We start from the raw sequence: 19,696 nt of genomic DNA, 5'->3' as shown, positions 1-19,696 counted from the left end.
GGCGTGTGTAAGAAAACCTGACATCTGTTGCTTCTTTATTGTTTTGCATATCTATATTTAGTTCTGACACATTTTCTATATCGCAGTTTACTTTTCATTATTTACACTACTGCTGGTAGATTGCTCACAGAAACAAAATGTCATTTCTCGAACTAACACTTGTGCAATGACAGAGTTAGATCTATTCTGCAAACCTACTAAAGCTTATATTTGTAGTTATTTTTAAAGAATGTGAGTGTGTGTTTCCTTTGTTCCATACTACTGTCACACATGCATTATGCTATCGCCTTATCACACAGATTCCTTCCCGTACATTCTGCCAGTTCTTGATATAAAAATAGAGAAAACATACTATTACAGGCTCCTCGCTATGAGAAACAGAAATGAGAGATACAAGATTACAGACAAGGAGACATTTTTAGGTGCTCAGGAGAGTTACTTGTTTTTCTGGGGGGATTTTTTTTTTGGTTCTTTTTAACTGTATTTGTTCTTTTTTATTGACACAATAGATACAACGTGCAGAGTGACGTGTGCATAGTTATCACAAGTATTCCAATCCCTCAACAACCGAACGAGTGATAGAATTTTAACCTTATTCTAACAAAATACAATATGTAGTGAATGTGAACAAAATGCCATAAATACAATTAACCCTTAAAGATCTGGAACTATTTTTGTAACTTCCAACTGACTTTTTTTCTCCTCCCCATTTAACCATTATTAAATGATACATCACCGTTTATTATAATATTTTCCTCTGCATTTTGCATTTTTCAGTTAAAATCAAGTATAAAATTTCCTTTCCTTTTTTGGCAGACAGACGGAAAAAGTTGATTTTTTTTTTTTTTTTTTTTTTTGATATGTTTCGGCTACAACCTGTAGCCTTCCTCACAATCCACTTTTTTTTCCATCTGTCTGACAGAAAAGTAAGATAAATCTTTATAATTTCAGTAGACAGTATGAACCTAATCAGACTCAAATCAAGTGTTTTTCGTATATTTAATTTACTGATCATGTAGATGTTCATAAAATCTTGGTGTAAATTAACCCTATTCTAACAAAAATACAATATGTAGTGAATGTGAACAAAATGCAATAAATACTATTAACCCTTAAAGATCTGGAACTATTTTTGTAACTTCCAAATGACTTTTTTTCCTCCACATTTAACCATTATTAAATGATGCATCACCATTTATTATAATATTTTCCTCTGCATTTTGCATTTTTCTGTTAAAATCAAGTATAAAATTTCCTTTTCTTTTTTGTCAGACAGATGGAAAAAGTTGATTTTTTTTTTTTTTTTTTTTTTTTTACCTTAACATGTTTTGGCTATAACCTATAGCCTTGCTCATAATCAACTTTTTTCCATCTGTTTGACAAAAAAGTAAACTAAATCTTTATAATTTCTAGGGGTGGGAATCTTTTACTATCTCATGATTCGATTTGATTCCAATTTTTGGGGCTACGATTCGATTCAAAATCGATTTTTGATTCAAAATGATTTTCAATTCAAAACAATTTGATTCATAATGATTTCTGCTTCAATCTATAGGTGTGTAAAGGATCCTCATGATTTATTCCAGTCAAGCCGCTAATCTATAACCCTAGCCACTATTTGCACTAGTCGCTTATTGTGTTAATCATTAACCCCAATCACACTAGCCGGTAATCGCTAACCCTAACCGCTAATCGCACTAACCGCTAATCGTGCTAATGACGTGAGACTGCCGGTGGATTTGTTTTCTTTGTTTAAAATCGATTTTGGGACATTTTAAATTGATTCTGAATTGTAGTAAATGAGAATCGCGATTTTTATATGAATAGATTTTTTTGGCACACCCCTAATAATTTTAGCAGACAGAATGAACCTAATTGGACTAAAATCAAGTATTTTTTCTTTTTAATTTACTGATCATGTAGATGTTTGTAAAATCTTAGTGTAAATTCAAAGGTTGTGTTGAAATAAAGGAAAAAGGACTTTTTTAGTAAAATATATCATTAACTGAAGGCAAAAAAGTGTCCTATTTGTAAAATTACATGACTTTTATTGGTGAATATATGCTACAGAAGGAGACTGTGTTTCCATGTTCACTATCGTTAACCCTCGGAACATCCAAATGGGTCATATCTGATGATGAGGATAATAATAATAAATAAGAATACATTTTATTTATAGGCGCCTTTCAGGACACTCAAGGTCACCGTACAAAGCTGTTAAAAATAAAATAAAACACAATTAAAATTACATATATAAAACACATAGGTACATAAAATGGCAGTAGATGATGACAATGAAAAGCTGAGAAACTGCATTTAATTTCTTTTTTTAGTTGTATTGATAGGATTAGTGGATCATATGTTATTATACATGTTAGATTAGTACATGCTCTTAGTGGCGAGTGGCTGTTCAGGTGTTGGAGGGTTAGCTCTGCTACTGTTTTACCATCCTTCATTTAATTTCTCAGTGTAGTTCCATCATACAGATCCGACAACAAAAAAATCTCATGAAAAAATATAAAACATTTGTTATAATGGTTAGACAATATTTAACTTCAGCTTTTCTTTCCACCCTTTCACATCTTTTAGTCTATTTGTTTTACATCTCTACAGCTTTATTGATCCAGTTTTGAAGTGTGGGAGTATTTACAGAAACCTAGTTTTTCAGAATTACTTTGTTTGAGAACATACAAGGAGGCAAGAAAATATATATATATATATATTTTTTTTTTTTTTCTTGGAACGCACTCTATATTGTTATACTCTGTATTTATCTTCAAACAAGTTATTACTGTAAATACAAAAAACAGAAAAAAATGATTGTGCTCAGGCGAAACTATCTTTATAAATTTCCAAACTATCGAGTGAAAACAAAATAAATGACCCGAACAACACAGAAACTTTCAGTTATTAACCCATAAAGATCCAGTGTGACTTTCATGGAAATTCCCAAATGAATTTTTCTCTCTATTTAACCTTTCTTAAGTGATTTATCACCATTTTGTGTCATATTATCCTCTGTACTTTGCCATGTTTGCCATCTTCATAAAAGATCAGATTAAACTTGAGGCTTATTACATTCGAAACCGAGAAAGCTGAAGAAAAACTAACTTTTTCAGCAAAGATATCAATAACTGAACATAAAACAAGTGTCTCCATCCACCGTTTTTATTAAACTCCATGGGTTTTACTGGTGAATCAATGTTGTAGAAGAGGATGGTGTTTCCATGGTAACTACAGAGCCTCTGAACGTCCAAATGGGTCATATCTGATGACCATAAAAAGATGACAAACTGTATTTTACACCAATTATTTACGTGGATTGATAGAATTAGTGGATCAACAGGTATTAAACAGTTTAGATCAGTAGGTGGTTTAGGTTGATAGTGGATGTTCGGGTCTTAATGGGTTAAAAAAAATAATGACATAGATAGATAGATAGATAGATACACACATAGACACATAAAGAGACAGACACACACACATACACACACAGATGGACACACACAAACAGACACAGATGGACACACACAGACAGACACACACATACACACAGACAGACAGACACACACACACATACACACAGACAGACAGACACACACACACCCACCCTCAGACACACACACATACACACAGACGGACACACACACACACACATACACACAGGCAGACACACACACACACACAGACGGACACACACACATACACACAGACGGGCACACACACACACACAGACAGACACACACACACACAGAGACACACACAAACACACACAGACACCCCCCCCCACACACACACACACACACAGATGGACACACACACACACACACACACAGATAGACACACACACACACACAAACAGACACACACAAACACAGACACACACACACACACACAGAAGGACACACAAACAGACAGACACACACACACAGAAGGACACACACAGACAGACACACAAACACATGTATATACACACACACAGATGGACACACACACACACACACAGGACACACACACACGTAATGTTTGATGGTTACACCTGATTTTCTTCCATAATATTCTAATCTTTTTTTTTGTTGCTAAATCTCATATTTCAAAGAGGTCAAATTACAAAAAATCACAACTTTTTCTTGTACAGATTACAAACATCGTACTCATCATAAGTATTGTACTTTCCCCTCATCACTAAAACTATACAAACCTGTTAATCGATCGGAGATGTTGTGAATTTAGACATTTTTCACTCATGTTTCTCGTTTAAAGTTTTTCCCAGTGCTTGAACCAGTAGATTTATTCGGCGACCTCAGTAACATCTCCTCTAACCCGGTCTTTGGGAACGGATAATCAGAGCACTGTTGCGATCGATTCCGTATAAATTACAGATAAAATGCCTGAGTTCTAAATGATATTGGATTGTGCTGCTATGAGACGGTGCACTTCACATAGAAACGCTGAATGATTTGAAATTATTCTACGTTAAATGTCTCTGACAAAGACTCTGTGGTCACATCATGTCACATAACTCACCGTAGCGGCTGTAAAATCACTGTTAATCATCACCTCGTGGGGTTTCGTGCTTTGTTCAAATGATATCTATATATACCTACCAGTCTTCCAGGAAAATTACCACCACTTTTGCTTTTCACAGAGACAGAAGCATCGACACATCGGAAGCTGATTGTTAACATTTACCTGGAAATCACTACTAATGGTGCAAATTGTCGCATTAGTGATCATTTATGTTACCACTCGTCTTTGCTAGTGCTGAGGTGTTTGAGTCTGAAAAGGTTCATTTTATTTATTTGATGCCAAAAGCAAATAATACTGCTCCAAAACCTTTGTTCATTTTAGTTTGGGCAGTAATTTAGACACACTTATACCTCAATTGTTATCCCTTAAGGCGGCCATACACTGTGCGATTATTTCGATCGTTGCACGCAGCTTCATCTCAAACTGTGCGAATCATTCGTAAGGTCAGACTCACGATTCATGTTCTCACACTGTATGGACCGATGCTCTTATGCGACCTGACTGCTCACACTGTAGGACCATACACCAGAGGACGCACCACACGTTCCAGTGTTGTATCCGGAAGTACAACGTTAAAATACCAAGGAATCCGAAAGTGCATAGACGATTGTGTGTTGGCGTGTCACAAAATGGTAGCGCTAAACAAAAACCAATGAGCTGCTTTGGTAATATGTGCCATTATCTGTGGGGAATCAAAAAAGAAGAAAAGACAGTGACGTGTTTGGTGCAGGAATTGGTTGTCCAGACGTGGACAGTATAGGCTGTCAATCCTACAGCAAAGGGAACTAGAGGTAAGCTGCAAAAGCTAAACTGCACTAGGCCAATATCCAGCTACTGTTAGCTTAGAATTAGCTTACAGTAGCTGGCTATTATTGTATTTGCGGATGCAGAGTGTGAGAATTTGAGGCCCATGGGCTCCTGGCACTGCTTTGAAAGTGCGATACCCTCACGAGGAGCGAGTAGGATTTCAAACAGCTCCGTTTTCCTTGCGAACACACGATTGCTGGTCGTGAGGTGCTAATCGCTTCTCCTTACTCCATGTACACTGCACGAAGCACGACACACAATTAGAGGCACATCTGCCCCGATCCTAGAAATAGTCGCACGAGTGAGAAATCGTCTCTAAACTCGCACAGTGTAAGGCCGCCTTCAAGCTGCTTGTATCAGCTTGACAAACCTAAAATCAGCATCTTTTTTTGGTGCGTGACGGCAGGGACCATCAGGTAGGATAATGCACTATTTTTAGTATCACCTTTACTGTGCCAATACATATGAATGTAACTGAGTCAAAATGTGGAAATCAGGTTAATAGTCGTGCTGGGCGATATGGAAAAAATCATATATCACGATATGGATCATTTTATATCACGATAACGATATATATCACGATATGCCACAATAAAGTAGGTTTTCAGTTATTCTCTGAAAAGTTTGACAAAAATTTCATTGCTTACTTTTCTCCAACTTTATTTTGAAGTGACATTTAACTGAACTGTCACAAATGAGAAACACACGTTTTTTAGTCCAGCAATATACAGGGTGGGGAAGCAAAATTTACAATATTTTGAGGCAGGGATTGAAAGACAGTGTATGACCAATTAGTTTATTGAAAGTCATGAGAATTTATTTGCCACAAGAAAATTTGCATTATAGAAAATGTTTTTATTCTATGTGTCCTCCTTCTTTCTCTATAACTGCCTTCACACGCTTCCTGAAACTTGCGCAAGTGTTCCTCAAATATTGGGGTGACAACTTCTCCCATTCTTCTTTAATAGTATCTTCCAGACTTTCTCGTAATAGTTTTGCTCATAGTCATTCTCTTCTTTCCATTATAAACAGTCTTTATGGACACTCCAACTATTTTTGAAATCTCCTTTGGTGTGACGAGTGCATTCAGCAAATCACACACTCTGACGTTTGCTTTCCTGATTACTCATATGGGCAAAAGTTTCTGAAAAGGTATGGATAATAGTGTTAGGTATGATTATGACATCAATATATGTTTGGTTTCAAAACAATTGACGTAGTGCCTGCTGAGAAAAAACAACTAAATGCTCATTGTAAATTTTGCTTCCCCATCCTGTAAATGTATCAAATGAAAATAGCTGTGCTTACGACCGGGCATAACGTACCTTTGACGAGGTCTCGAAAGCTGTCCTTCTCAACTACATACACGGGAGCCATGCCTTTACACGTGGCGTGAGATGGCACATGTGATTTGTTTATGGCGCTGGGATGTTTTCTCATACGGCATGCCTTGTGCGAAAGACTGCTTTATCTTTGGCTGGCTATAGGTTTTCTTTTCGCAACTTGTCCCCGCTGTTCCACAACTTGGTTTAGCTCGGATTTTTTGGATTCTTATGTATTCTTTATCGTGGACCTTCTTTAGGTGATAGAAGAGGTTTGTTGTGTTGGCATCGGGCGTAGGAATAGTTTTGTAGCATAGTTTGCATATGGCGATCTTCTGCTCCGTGTCGGACCTCTTGAACGCAAAATGCAACCAAATCACAGACGTACCCCCTCTTTTCGGTAAAAGTGCTTCTTCTTGGGCTGCCTGTGTAGCTGTCTCTGTCTGTTGCGACTCCGGGCATGAAACTTCAACCTGTTGCGCTTCCATCGTTCAGCACTCATGAGTTAGGTAACGTAAAGCATGTCGCAAACCCACGTGAGAATCAAAGAACGTAAAGCAGCGTCATGTCGCTAAACCACAAGACGGAGTTTCTTTCCGAAAAATCTCTTTTTTATTCATCTTATTTTCACTTATATAAACTTAGAGTATGCATAGTGACGAGACAACACTAATACAATCGTCGCAGGCTATTTAATGATATATTTGCTGTAATAATTGATAAAATTAGGTTAGAAACGATAGAAGAGAAATGGCACGATAGACACTTTTCTATCGTCCCCATGATATGTATCGTTACATCGCCCATCTCTGAACATATCACAAATTTTTCAAGTGGGTTTTATCTTTAAAAAAATCCATGACAAATTTGAAGTCAAAGTAACAACATTCTTCCTTGATAAAACCTTAATATAACATTTTAGTGTCTGTCTGATCGGAGTCTGCGCAGAACGGTCTGTAATCGCATTACGGCAAGGGGGTGGGGACGTTAATGAGCCCGGTCTGACTGGGTACTGGTGGAGTGGAACTGGACCACAGTAAGAACCAGACTGACCTTGTTAGTGTGTGATCACAGCTGGACCCGGTTCTCCCATCATATCCCGGTGGTTCTGCTGATTTGGATCCACCCCCCCCCCCCCCCCCCCCCGTTTTTGGCTGTGAATGGACTTGTGCATGAGCCATCTGTAAGCTCATTGTAATTTTAAAAACAACTAATAACTCCAAAAGTATTGGTCGTAGCAAGAAGCTATTTTCGCCGGTCTGATCCTTGACCCAAAATACATAACGGCCTGATCACAATCAAGGTGCACAAGTATATTTGCGTCATTGATTAATCAGTATTGCAAACAGATACCCCCAAAACTATTCCCAAAATGTTTCTTTGGCCATCTTATTACTAGATCTTGCAATCCTCCAAATTTGAAGAAAAACTGATAAAATGGCAAACCAACGAGCGTGAAAACGTGCACAATTTTATTGTTATAAAAGAGCAAAATTATTGCACATAATGCTTTGTAACACAGTAAATAATTACTACTCAACTCCTGTGTCTTGTTTATTACAAAATACACACATCACATTGCTTTTCATTTGATGATCATTTTTGTTGAACAGCTGTTTGATTATCAATTCTTATTTTCAGTATTAAGACAATCGACCATGTTGTTCTGAAAACCCTTCTTTTACAGCCCTTTAATTGGAATAATAGAATAGGAACCTGTTATTTAAGTATTATTATGACTAAATATGCACAACTAGACAGATTTTGGTATGCTCCCTGGCTGCAGAAAATTTGGTAACAATGTGGCAAACGGATGTTTACGTCGAACCGCATGTTTTCAATGGCGCTTTGTTCACCAAAATTCATGTAGTGTCCGTACACCAATATACTTCCATCAATAATATCGCCTATATGCCTTATAGATATATTGTTGTAACTTGTTCACAAATGTTTATTTCCTCCTGTACCAGGAAGACTTAGTTACAGATCTAACAGAGATGCGACCATGTGGTAAGCCAGATTTCCATTCCAGTCTTGTAGAGTCCGTACACCTTATTCAAAACGTGGGTCTCATTTTATTGTTTCTGTCAATATATGGAATTTTTCAGCATGCATGCTTTGGACACCACATCTGTGTAATAAACAATGCATGATTATCCTGAGTGCTGAAACATTTGTGTATCTTTGTAGGCATTAAATATGGAGGCAATTAGGCTGGAGTGTCCGTACACCCAATAATTTGTGATTTGACAGGGGCAAGCCTGTGAAATTTTTAGCAGACACCATAATACAAGAATATTTTGGGCTTTAAAAGAGAAATATCAGACAAATAAAATGGCCTGTCTGATTTTTTTGATAGAGCATTATTATTTTTTATCTATATGTGCACCCTTTCTGGTACCCTTGATTGTGATCAGGCCGTAGAACAAACATAATTCCTCATTCCATCACTTGGCTTTTATAATATAGATGAGAACTTATAGTTTTAAAATCCCCCATCCTCCATTGTTGCATCATTTGTAGCTGCCATCCCACTGAACTCAGTGTCACAGCTGTGTACAGTGCTCTGTGAAGGCGAGGGACTACTATACCTACAATGTAAGTGCCGAGTACTGGGAGCCAATCCGGGCCAAGCTGTGCCAGGTCAAGTCAAGTTGAGTTATTACTAGCCTTGGAAAGCACCACTACATGAGTTCTTTCGTCTCACACATGAAATCAAAAGTCATAACACACATTTTAAAGCAAACAGTTTGCCCTTTTGCCATTACATTTGTAATACAGCTGTAATATGGTCCCGGGTGTGTGTTTATAGATTTTTTTTTTTTTCCGACGGCTTCAAAAGCTGTTCATCTAATCCGAATCAAACACCGGAACCATTCTTTGTTTTTTCCAGTATAAGTCAGGGTAAAGTAAGTAAGTATATCTGAGATCTAAATTATACATGTTGCAAACTGATATTATGATATGAGCACGCTTAACGCTAAAAAAGAAGGATTTTATATTTGTCTTTCAACCTTGATTTCAGTATCAGTCTCTACTCAATACACTCAAGCCTTTGAGTTTTGCTTTTTGCTTGTACTAGCGTAAACTTTGAAAAACTGTAATTAAGAATTAATGAAAAAATATGCTGCACTACTAAAAAAACACAAGAAAACAATGTGAGAATGTGGAGGAAGTCCAGAGAGGACTGAGACGGCACCACATACTGAAACACAGCGATCGTGGACAAAGGTCAGCTGAGCGGCTGAATTTATTCATAATGTCAACATATTAAAAATGTATGTAACAACATGTCCCAGTCCTCAAATGTTAAAGTGACATTTCAGATGCTGTGTTTATTTTGTTGAAGTGTATTACAGCTCATATGGAGTCACAAGGCAGCTGTCAAACAGAAACCAGGTTTTGGTTTTTTTGTTGGCTTGCGTCGAGTATTTACTGAATTTAGTTCTCGATGCACATGATACTTATTTTTGTCAGATTTAATGGATTAGTCATTTTGCGCTTTATGTCAAAAGGAATGATTAAAGAAATGTGGGTGGGTTTTGAAAATATAGAACATAATTAACAATGAGGTAAATGTACTTTTTTTTTGTATAAATCTTTTTATTGGATTTTCATACACACATGGCAATATCTAACATGTACAATGTTTCCATGTGTTGTAGTTAAAGGTAGTAGACGTGTCTCCATACAATGTTTTTTTGTTTTTCTGTTTCTTCTCCTTCCGTGTTTGTGTTTTGTTTTATTCTGTCTTTTCTTTCGGGGTGGGAGGGAAGGGATGATGGCTTATTATAGTTCATTCATAGAAGCCATTTGGGTTAGATTGAAATTGTAAATGTACTTCTTTTAATCAAAAATCCAATTTTCTGCGATGTGTGGACATAGACTGTATTATGTGCATCGTTTACCATGGTGGAGTTTTGCTTTAATCGGCAACATCCTTGACATTTCAGTGTGAACAATGCACACTTTTCCCATGTACTGTGTGTGAAATCACCATTTTACTATTGACTGCAGGTACAAAATACATGTGGTTCTACATATAACTGTGCATATGACTACTAAAGCTGACTTCAAGAATATTATATGAACTGTATTCTAATTACTCATACTATATTTTGTTTTCTAAATACATTTCTTAAATATTTGCACATAATATTCAGATTCAATTTTATTTGTCATTTCAGCATATAAAATACACAGAAATGAAACACTGTTCTCAGCATTTAGTAAAATTCTAATGGAGTACTGATAAAAATGATAAAATACTGATAAAAAAACCAACAAAAAATACCCCCCCTCTTAAAAAAATTACACATAAATAACTAAGATTTATTATTACTAAAGTGCACAACAGTAAAGTGACAATTAAAAGCCCTATTCAACTCCCCAACTGGTTGCATGAGCATTGGTTACTTGTTTATGTGACAAAGGGAACATTTTACATGAGAACTGATAAATGGGATGTTTTGTAAAATATCTGTATGTGCAGTGTAATTAGAAATGTGTTTGTACGAATGATTCCTGCATTAGGTTCTGGGTCAAAATCTGAAAAGTTAAAATATTGGATTTGTCTTAAAGGGCTCATATTTTGCTAAACTCACTTTTATTAGTCTCTGGTACATTTATTTGTGTATTTGGACCCTAATAGTTCATAAAGTTTGAATTTGAACCCTCCAGGTGCTGCAATGCTATCTTTATATTCATTTTGGCAAAAATTGAGTGGATTTCTACAACCTGTTTTAATTCCTGCTTAATTTGTTATGTTTACAACTAGTTATGTCATAAGGTCAAGACTTCAAACATTTCTCTAATTGTTTAACAGCAGCAGCGGTTGTAGTAAAAACTGAAAATATGTCCAAACCTCGAGCCGATTACCTAAAATGTTCAGTTGTTGGTTGTATTAACGAACACAAGTGGCTGAACGAGACAGAGCGCACGGTCAACAACCTGGAAAGGGGGTGGGGTCATGTGCATTTAAAGGGCCAGCGCTCAAAACGACCTTTCTGGTGTCATTACTCAGAAATAGGGTTGAAGATGGACCTGTGGAGTTGAATTAATGAAGAATTCAGACCCAAGTATAGCATTTACAGTTTATGTACAGGGTGGGGAAGCAAAATTTACAATGAACATTTAGTTGTTTTTTCTCAGCAGGCACTACGTCAATTGTTTTGAAACCAAACATATATTGATGTCATAATCATACCTAACACTATTATCCATACCTTTTCAGAAACTTTTGCCCATATGAGTAATCAGGAAAGGAAACGTCAAAGAGTGTGTGATTTGCTGAATGCACTCGTCACACCAAAGGAGATTTCAAAAATAGTTGGAGTGTCCATAAAGACTATTTATAATGGAAAGAAGAGAATGACTATGAGCAAAACTATTACGAGAAAGTCTGGAAGATACTATTAAAGAAGAATGGGAGAAGTTGTCACCCGAATATTTGAGGAACACTTGCGCAAGTTTCAGGAAGCGTGTGAAGGCAGTTATTGAGAAAGAAGGAGGACACACAGAATAAAAACATTTTCTATTATGTCAATTTTCTTGTGGCAAATGAATTCTCATGACTTTCAATAAACTAATTGGTCATACACTGTCTTTCAATCCCTGCCTCAAAATAATGTAAATTTTGCTTCCCCACCCTGTAGATTACTGCACAAAGTGAGAATTTTATTTTCCTTGGTGTTACGCCCCAGCTAGGGGACCCTAGGGTGCAACATGAAAAGTGTGGTCACCTTTCCTCACTCCCGAGCCACAGAGAGAAACCCTGGACACGGGTTGTGCATGTTAAACAAAAAATGATTTATTTACATGGCACAAAATAAAGATACTGAAAACTGGACAAAAAGGCAACTGAAACTTTGGAGTGGGCTCTGGCCAAAACAACAAACAAAACTCTACTACCAAGAAATGAAGCTGACCTGCAAAATAAAGACACCAAAATACAAGATCTAACCTTCCTTATCAAAAAAAAAAAGGAGAAAATGAGGCAAAAGAAAAAGGGCAGCCCACCCCTACTGCTGAACCAGGAACACTGGCGGAATGAAGGTGGGGTCGGGAGTAGAGGAAAGTGCGACATCGGTCCGGCCCAGCTCCGCGGTCTTTAAAGGTCCGCCTCCAGCCGCTGCTCCAATCACAGGGAGGAATCTGGCTCGGCACCTGGAACACATTATCCACTCACGCCAAAGAAAAATGGACACACCCATGGAGTGACACCCAGACCCACCTATGGGTCGTAACACTTGGTCAGGATATGTACAGTCAGTCTAGTTTGGATTTACAAGGCTGACAATTAATACTGAACAAACAAGAACTCAAACTATGAATTATGAAAGAGCTGCAGCATCTGAAACCGACCACAATGAACATTTGAAAGATAAACAGTACCACAGTGCTTCAGTTTCAGCTTCAAAGTTTGTCATGTCTTTTATGGATTGGGATTGTCTCTCAACTCACCATTAATTTTTATTAAGTTTTTATTTTTATCAATTACAAGAAATTTCATTTGAATTCCAGGTGACCCCACAGTTGAAAAACACTGCTTTAGTTACAAGTGTAAATACGCATGCGCAAGGGAATTTAATTAATTTATTTGATCAAATAAATGCTAACATTTGACTCGTATGGCTGATCAGCTGTTTGCTGAGTCTTCCCATGTAATTCAATAAAGTGTGAAAACATGTCTGGTACAACAGGTAGTGTGGAGCGATGAGGAGACCGAATTATAACTCAACCATGGAAAGACATTCCAGCCATTTTAGCCACTTTTCTTTAAACTTCGTAATGGCACTCAACGTGAACCTATTTCATCGTAATCTGAGTGGAAAATCATTGTCGCAAGTCACCATATAAGAGGAGAGCAGTGTGTCCCAGGTGTTATATTAGAGCCAAAATGAAATAAATCAATCCATCCTTTATATTTCTGCAGCAAAATGGATATCCCTGTCATGTCTAATATTTCAGAATGTACCATATTTTTGTCTGATATACAGGAATAAGGTCAAGGAGGAAAAAAAGATTTAAAAAAAAAAAACAAAAAAAAAACTTTGGGGAAGGAAGCCCATGTCATAGAAAAAACATAAAGAAAAGTAACAACATGAAAAGAGCTTCTCTGCCTGGTTTGTTCTACCTTCCATTTCACTCACACCGTCGCCTTTCTTTCATTCCAATTATCTTTTACTTTCCGTTATGTTCTAGACTCTTTTCTGCCTTTCGTCCTCCATCATCATCACCTCCTTCACTGTCTCTCCTTCTCCCTTTCTTTCTCGCTGCTGCCCTGTAAAGAGACGATCAAGAAATAAGGCCATAAATAAGAAATCAACGGCCTTTTCTGTCCAACCACATTACAGGCTTTTGATGTATGCTTTCTGCAGCAGTATTACTCACCAGCCTGAAATCAATGCTCTAATCTTTCCCCATGCCAGATTGATTTCGGTGGCAGTGACAACAGTGCAGAGAGCTGCACGCCAGATCTGTGCGCTGTAAACTCATTTTTAAAATACTAGCAAAGTAGAGTAATTCTGTATAGAAGGGCCCTGATCTGAATGCCTATATAACAGCTGTCTGCCAATACTCAGTACTATCCAGTGTTTTATTCATCAGATCCTTTTTAGTCAAGGATTACTTATTATTCTGACACAAAAACTGGAACTTCTGTCACTAATGAGCTTCAGTTCAGGAAATCTTTAATAGTTGGTTTCTGTTGAGAAGATGGTTTGGACATCAGGTCAGGTGAGGTGCTTTGGATATGTCCAACCAGGAAGAGACCCTGGGACAAACTGGAGGAGTTTTAAGGATGTGTGCAGTACATTGAGGAATCATTTTATTTCATAACACTACAGTTTGCCTTTAATTTCATTTGGTTAATGTAACATTAAATTCTTCATTTTAGTCAAGACTGGCTTTCGCTTTTGTTTTAACTGTCTCTTATTTCTGTTTTAATTTCCTTTTTTTTTTTAATCTTTTCTACACTTTAATTTGTTTACAGTTTAATTCTCTATGATTTTAATGTAATTATATGCCTTTATAAAGCACTTTGAATTGCATTGTGTATGAATAGTGCTATATAAATACATTTGCCTTGCCTTGCCTTAACCCTGTAAAGCCTGAATTATTAAATCACTGACAGACAATTCCAGTTCTTTGAAACTGGAGCCTTCATTAGTCCTTCTGAGCAACCAGAACTTTTTTTTTTTTTTTTTTTCAAATATCAATTTCCATGTATGAGTTTCAATTTTTTATCATCTTTGATCCATCGGGTCTCAATGCTCAAATATTATTATTTTTGAATAAACAAAAACATAATATAACACAAATAAGTCTAACAAATTGGTAATTCCTTTTCAAAATTGGCAAAGTTCTGCCTCCTTCCTCATTAATGACAATCTTGTAGTGTCACTGGAAAGGCCTCTGGTGAATGAATTCCTACCCCCTGGTGGATTATCTGTGTATTGCATGTATCTAATTGTATACATCGGGTTTTTCAAGAAAAAAATATCACACTGATCATGTAGAGGGCATCAAAACTCATGTATTAAATATATGTTTGGTGTTATAGGGTTAATATCAGATTTAGAAAAAGAAAGCCCATAATGAATGCAACTAAATACTCAGAGGGACTCCAGTACCTGTATTGTTTTCTACAAACTAAAATTTACAATTCAAAGCAAGAATTCAGCAAAGTTCTATATCTCTTTGTGTGTGTACTGTGTAAATGGGTGTAGCCCTGGTTAAACCATGCATTGGATGTCCTTGACTGATAATAGTGATTCCAGGTGCAAAGAAACTCAGCTCTTTTCAGGATTAGATGTACAGTACAGGCCAAAAGTTTGGACACACCTTCTCATTCTTTGCATTTTCTTTATTTTCATGACTATTTACATTGTAGATTCTCACTGAAGGCATCAAAACTATGAATGAACACATGTGGAATTATGTACTTAACAAAAAAGTGTGAAATAACTGAAAACATCTCTTATATTCTAGTTTCTTCAAAGTAGCCACCCTTAGCTCTGATGACTGCCTTGCACACTCTTGGCATTCTCTTGATGAGCTTCAAGAGGTAGTCACCTGAAATGGTTTCCTAACAGTCTTGAAGAAGTTCCCAGAGATGCTTAGCACTTGTTGGCCCTTTTGCCTTCACTCTGCGGTCCAGTTCACCCCAAACCATCTCGATTGGGTTCAGGTCCGGTGACTGTGGAGGCCAGGTCATCTGGCGCAGCACTCCATCACTCTCCTTCTTGGTCAAATATCCCTCACACAGCCTGGAGGTGTGTTTGGGGTCATTGTCCTGTTGAAACATCAATGATGGTCCAACTAAACGCAAACCAGATGGAATGGCATGTCACTTCAGGATGCTGTGGTAGCCATGCTGATTCAGGTTGCCTTCAATCTTGAATAAATCCCCAACAGCGTCACCAGCAAAGCACCCCCACACCATCACACCTCCCCCTCCATGCTTCACGGTGGGAACCAGGCATGTAGCATCCATCCGTTCATCTTTTCTGCGTCGCACAAAGACACAGCGGTTGGATCCAAAGATCTCAAATTTGGACTCATCAGACCAAAGCACAGATTTCCACTGGTCTAATGTCCATTCCTTGGGTTTCTTGGCCCAAATAAATCTCTTCTGTTTGTTGCCTCTCCTGAGCAGTGGTTTCCTAGCAGCTATTTGACCATGAAGGCCTGATTCACGCAGTCTCCTCTTAACAGTTGTTGTAGAGATGTGTCTGCTGCTAGAGCTCTGTGTGGTATTCATCTGGTCTCTAATCTGAGCTGCTGTTAATTTGCGATTTCTGAGGCTGGTGACTCAGATGAACTTATCTTCAGAATCAGAGGTGACTCTTGGTCTTCCTTTCCTTGGGCGGTCCTCATGTGAGCCAGTTTCGTTGTAGCGCTTGATGGTTTTTGCGACTGCACTTGGGGACACATTCAAAGTTTTTGAAATTTTCTAGACTGACTGACCTTCATTTCTTAAAGTAATGATGGCCACTCGTTTGTCTTTACTTAGCTGATTGGTTCTCGCCATAATATGCATTCTAACAGTTGTTCAATAGGGCTGTCAGCTGTGCATCAACCTGACTTCTGCACAACACAACTGATGGTCCCAACCCCATCAATAAGGCAAGAAATTCCACTAAGTAACCCTGACAAGGCACAGCTATGAAGTGAAAACCATTTCAGGTGACTACCTCTTGATGCTCATCAAGAGAATGCCAAGGGTGTGCAAGGCAGTCATCAGAGCTAAGGGTGGCTACTTTGAAGAAACTAGAATATAAGAGATGTTTTCAGTTATTTCACACTTTTTTGTTAAGTACATAATTCCACATGTGTTCATTCATAGTTTTGATGCCTTCAGTGAGAATCTACAATGTAAATAGTCATGAAAATAAAGAAAATGCAAAGAATGAGAAGGTGTGTCCAAACTTTTGGCCTGTACTGTATATAGCGCTTTTCTATGTACATATACTCAAAGCACATACGGTGAATCCATTATTCATTCACTCTCACATTCACACTCTGGTGGTGGTCAACTACATATGTATCCACAGCTGCCCTGGAGCAGGCTGATGGAAGTGTGGCTGGCAATCCACGCCTTCGGCCCCTCCGACCACCACCAAACATTCATAGATGAGTCATACACCAGTGTGAGTAGCAGCACTGGAGGCAAGGAGGGTGAAGTATCTCGCCCAAGGACACAACAGCACATGACTAGGACAGAGTGGGCATTCGAGAGCATTCGGGAACCAGAGTCAGAGGATTTGAACCACCGACCCTTCAGTTATTGGACAACCGCTCTACTTCCTAAGCCATGGCCACCCCAGTGACCAACAGCAGTGAGAATAATACAGTTTTGAGGACTGATGTTTTTACTGTGGCTGTGATTTTAATGTGGTTAGCACAGCAATATCTACTCATATTCTCCAGTAAGAACTGATTGATTGATTGATATCTTTATTTCAATCATGTAAATGACAATTTAAAAACAGAAATGCAAATAAATGATAACACTGGGTTACAAAAAAAAAATGTTTTTTGCAAGTTGTCTAGGTTTTTTCAACTGAATTAGGACCATTTTGCAACGCTAAATCCAAAAATGACATCTGTTTTTCTCAATCAGGTCAGGTTTTTTTCCTAATTTGATTTTGAAAAATTTGATCTTCTCACAAAATATAATAATTAATACCAAAATAAGATTGGTAAGCACACTTTATGAAACTTGTGACTTGATTCCTGTTAGGTACAATGGTGTATTCACCGCAGATGTAGCGGAATACGTCAGGCTTATTTTTGCAAGATCTTCTAGTCTAAGCCATTTCATTTACCTGTAATATTAAAAAAAACGTCAATCATAAACTGGCAAAAGTAAAATCTTCAGAATTCGTTTATTGCAAGAAATATGAAAGAATTTTGTATCATATGATGTGAAAATGCCCATAAATGTAAGCAAAAATGTTAAAAAGCCAATATGTAGCATAGTTCAGAAAGTTGACCTGATTGAGCAAAATTATTGTGATTTTTGGATTCAGCACACCAAAATTATCCTAAATCAGCTCAAAAAACTTCAACAATAAATTTGTTGTTGACCAGTGTAATCAAGAGAATAACAACAAAACGAAACAGTAACTTAAAACTGCAACTTACACCTCAAAATTTACGTGAGCGAAAGGAGTAGGAAGAAGTATAATCTTATCTAATCCTTCCCCTTCAAACCAAATCCAAAAGTCTCGCCCATATGTGGCAACATCAGCTATATTATGTGAATCCAGTGGCGACTTCATTGTAAGAATCAGACAAAAAGTAGCAGGGATTTCCATAGCGTTTGCTCACACTGCAGCCAAAGTGTCCAAATGATTTATTATTTTCCTTCACAATGCACCTGTTTTGTAATAGTGAATTGAACAGCATGGAGTCTCAGGTTTTCAATTTACAAATCTGGCCTGGAAACGTGGATGGTAAAAAATCAAATCTAAGGCCTGTGATAGTACGGAGGATGAGACAACGTGATTTCATAGATTGGTACTTAGAGAGAAGGCAATTCAATCAACATTTAAATGCACACCAATGAAAAGTGTTGGCAACAAGATGTGATGTCTTTTGTTATCATTACTGCGGTACAGTTTATATTCAAAATGGCTTTCAATCCATTCATTCACTGAATATGGGTTACATCCTTGAAGGAGACGAGCCACTACAGACAAAAAAAAAAAAAAAAAGAATAGATATTCAAATTATGCCTGAATTCTACTTTTGCTTTGATACCAAACAAAACTATGCAGTGGATCCCAGAGGAAAAACATCCAAACCCTACGGAGGGTTGTAATGAAAGCACACAAATAAGAACATTTTAATACGAAGAATAAATACATGTGTCAGTGCTGCCTGGAACACAATGACAAAGTGTTTAAAATGTAGTTTGCATGGAAAAATGTAAAATTATGCATAAAATACAACTGAATATTTGAAGAAAGGACCACTTACTTTTAATAGATTCTGTATTCCTCATTATGAAAAGAGTGAACCCACTGCATTAGCGGCCACTCTTTCATGGCTCCATCATGAAATGTACATGTAGTTACAAAGTGTGTGTGTTTTTTTTTTCTCCATAGATGACAGCTGAAGCCATTCTGCGCCTGGTTAATGATCCTGTGCTGCCTTTCTACTCACTGGACATTGCCCTGGACATACAGAATAAACTCAAAGGTAATGCATACAATGATGATGAGGATGATGGGCTTTTTAATGTAACGTTCAAAGATCGTTAATTCATTCATGTATTCAAGTTCAGTTCGCAATAGACTCTCATAATATACTCTTATTAGTCTGAGGTATTTACATATGTGAGTTCATAGTAGTATTAGTAGAATCTTCAAAACAGCTGTAATAATAATTGCTAAATGTGCTTTATGTTCCACACTTATTTACTTCAGTGCCTGGGTGCTTCTATGAAACTGGTCCCTAAAAACAGGACAGAGGGGCTAAAAATTCAAACCAGATCTAGACTAATATTATGAAGCAAGTTCAGAAGCACT

At 37.3% G+C, this 19,696-nt stretch overlaps 1 protein-coding gene across 1 annotated transcript in view; it reads left to right on the top strand.

The window, feature by feature from the left end:
• The window catches only part of naaladl2 (N-acetylated alpha-linked acidic dipeptidase like 2), an 801,028-nt gene that overhangs the window by 728,100 nt on the left and 53,232 nt on the right, over positions 1-19,696 (top strand). The window contains exon 13 of the mRNA XM_030132744.1: positions 19,274-19,367. Within this exon, the coding sequence (XP_029988604.1) occupies positions 19,274-19,367 (94 nt within the window). The remainder of the gene's footprint in view (positions 1-19,273; positions 19,368-19,696) is intronic.

Source organism: Sphaeramia orbicularis, chromosome 4, assembly GCF_902148855.1.
Source record: "Sphaeramia orbicularis chromosome 4, fSphaOr1.1, whole genome shotgun sequence".
Classification (NCBI taxonomy): domain Eukaryota; kingdom Metazoa; phylum Chordata; class Actinopteri; order Kurtiformes; family Apogonidae; genus Sphaeramia; species Sphaeramia orbicularis.
Note: the sequence above shows the minus strand (reverse complement) of the source record. Positions and strands in the feature narration are given on the sequence as shown.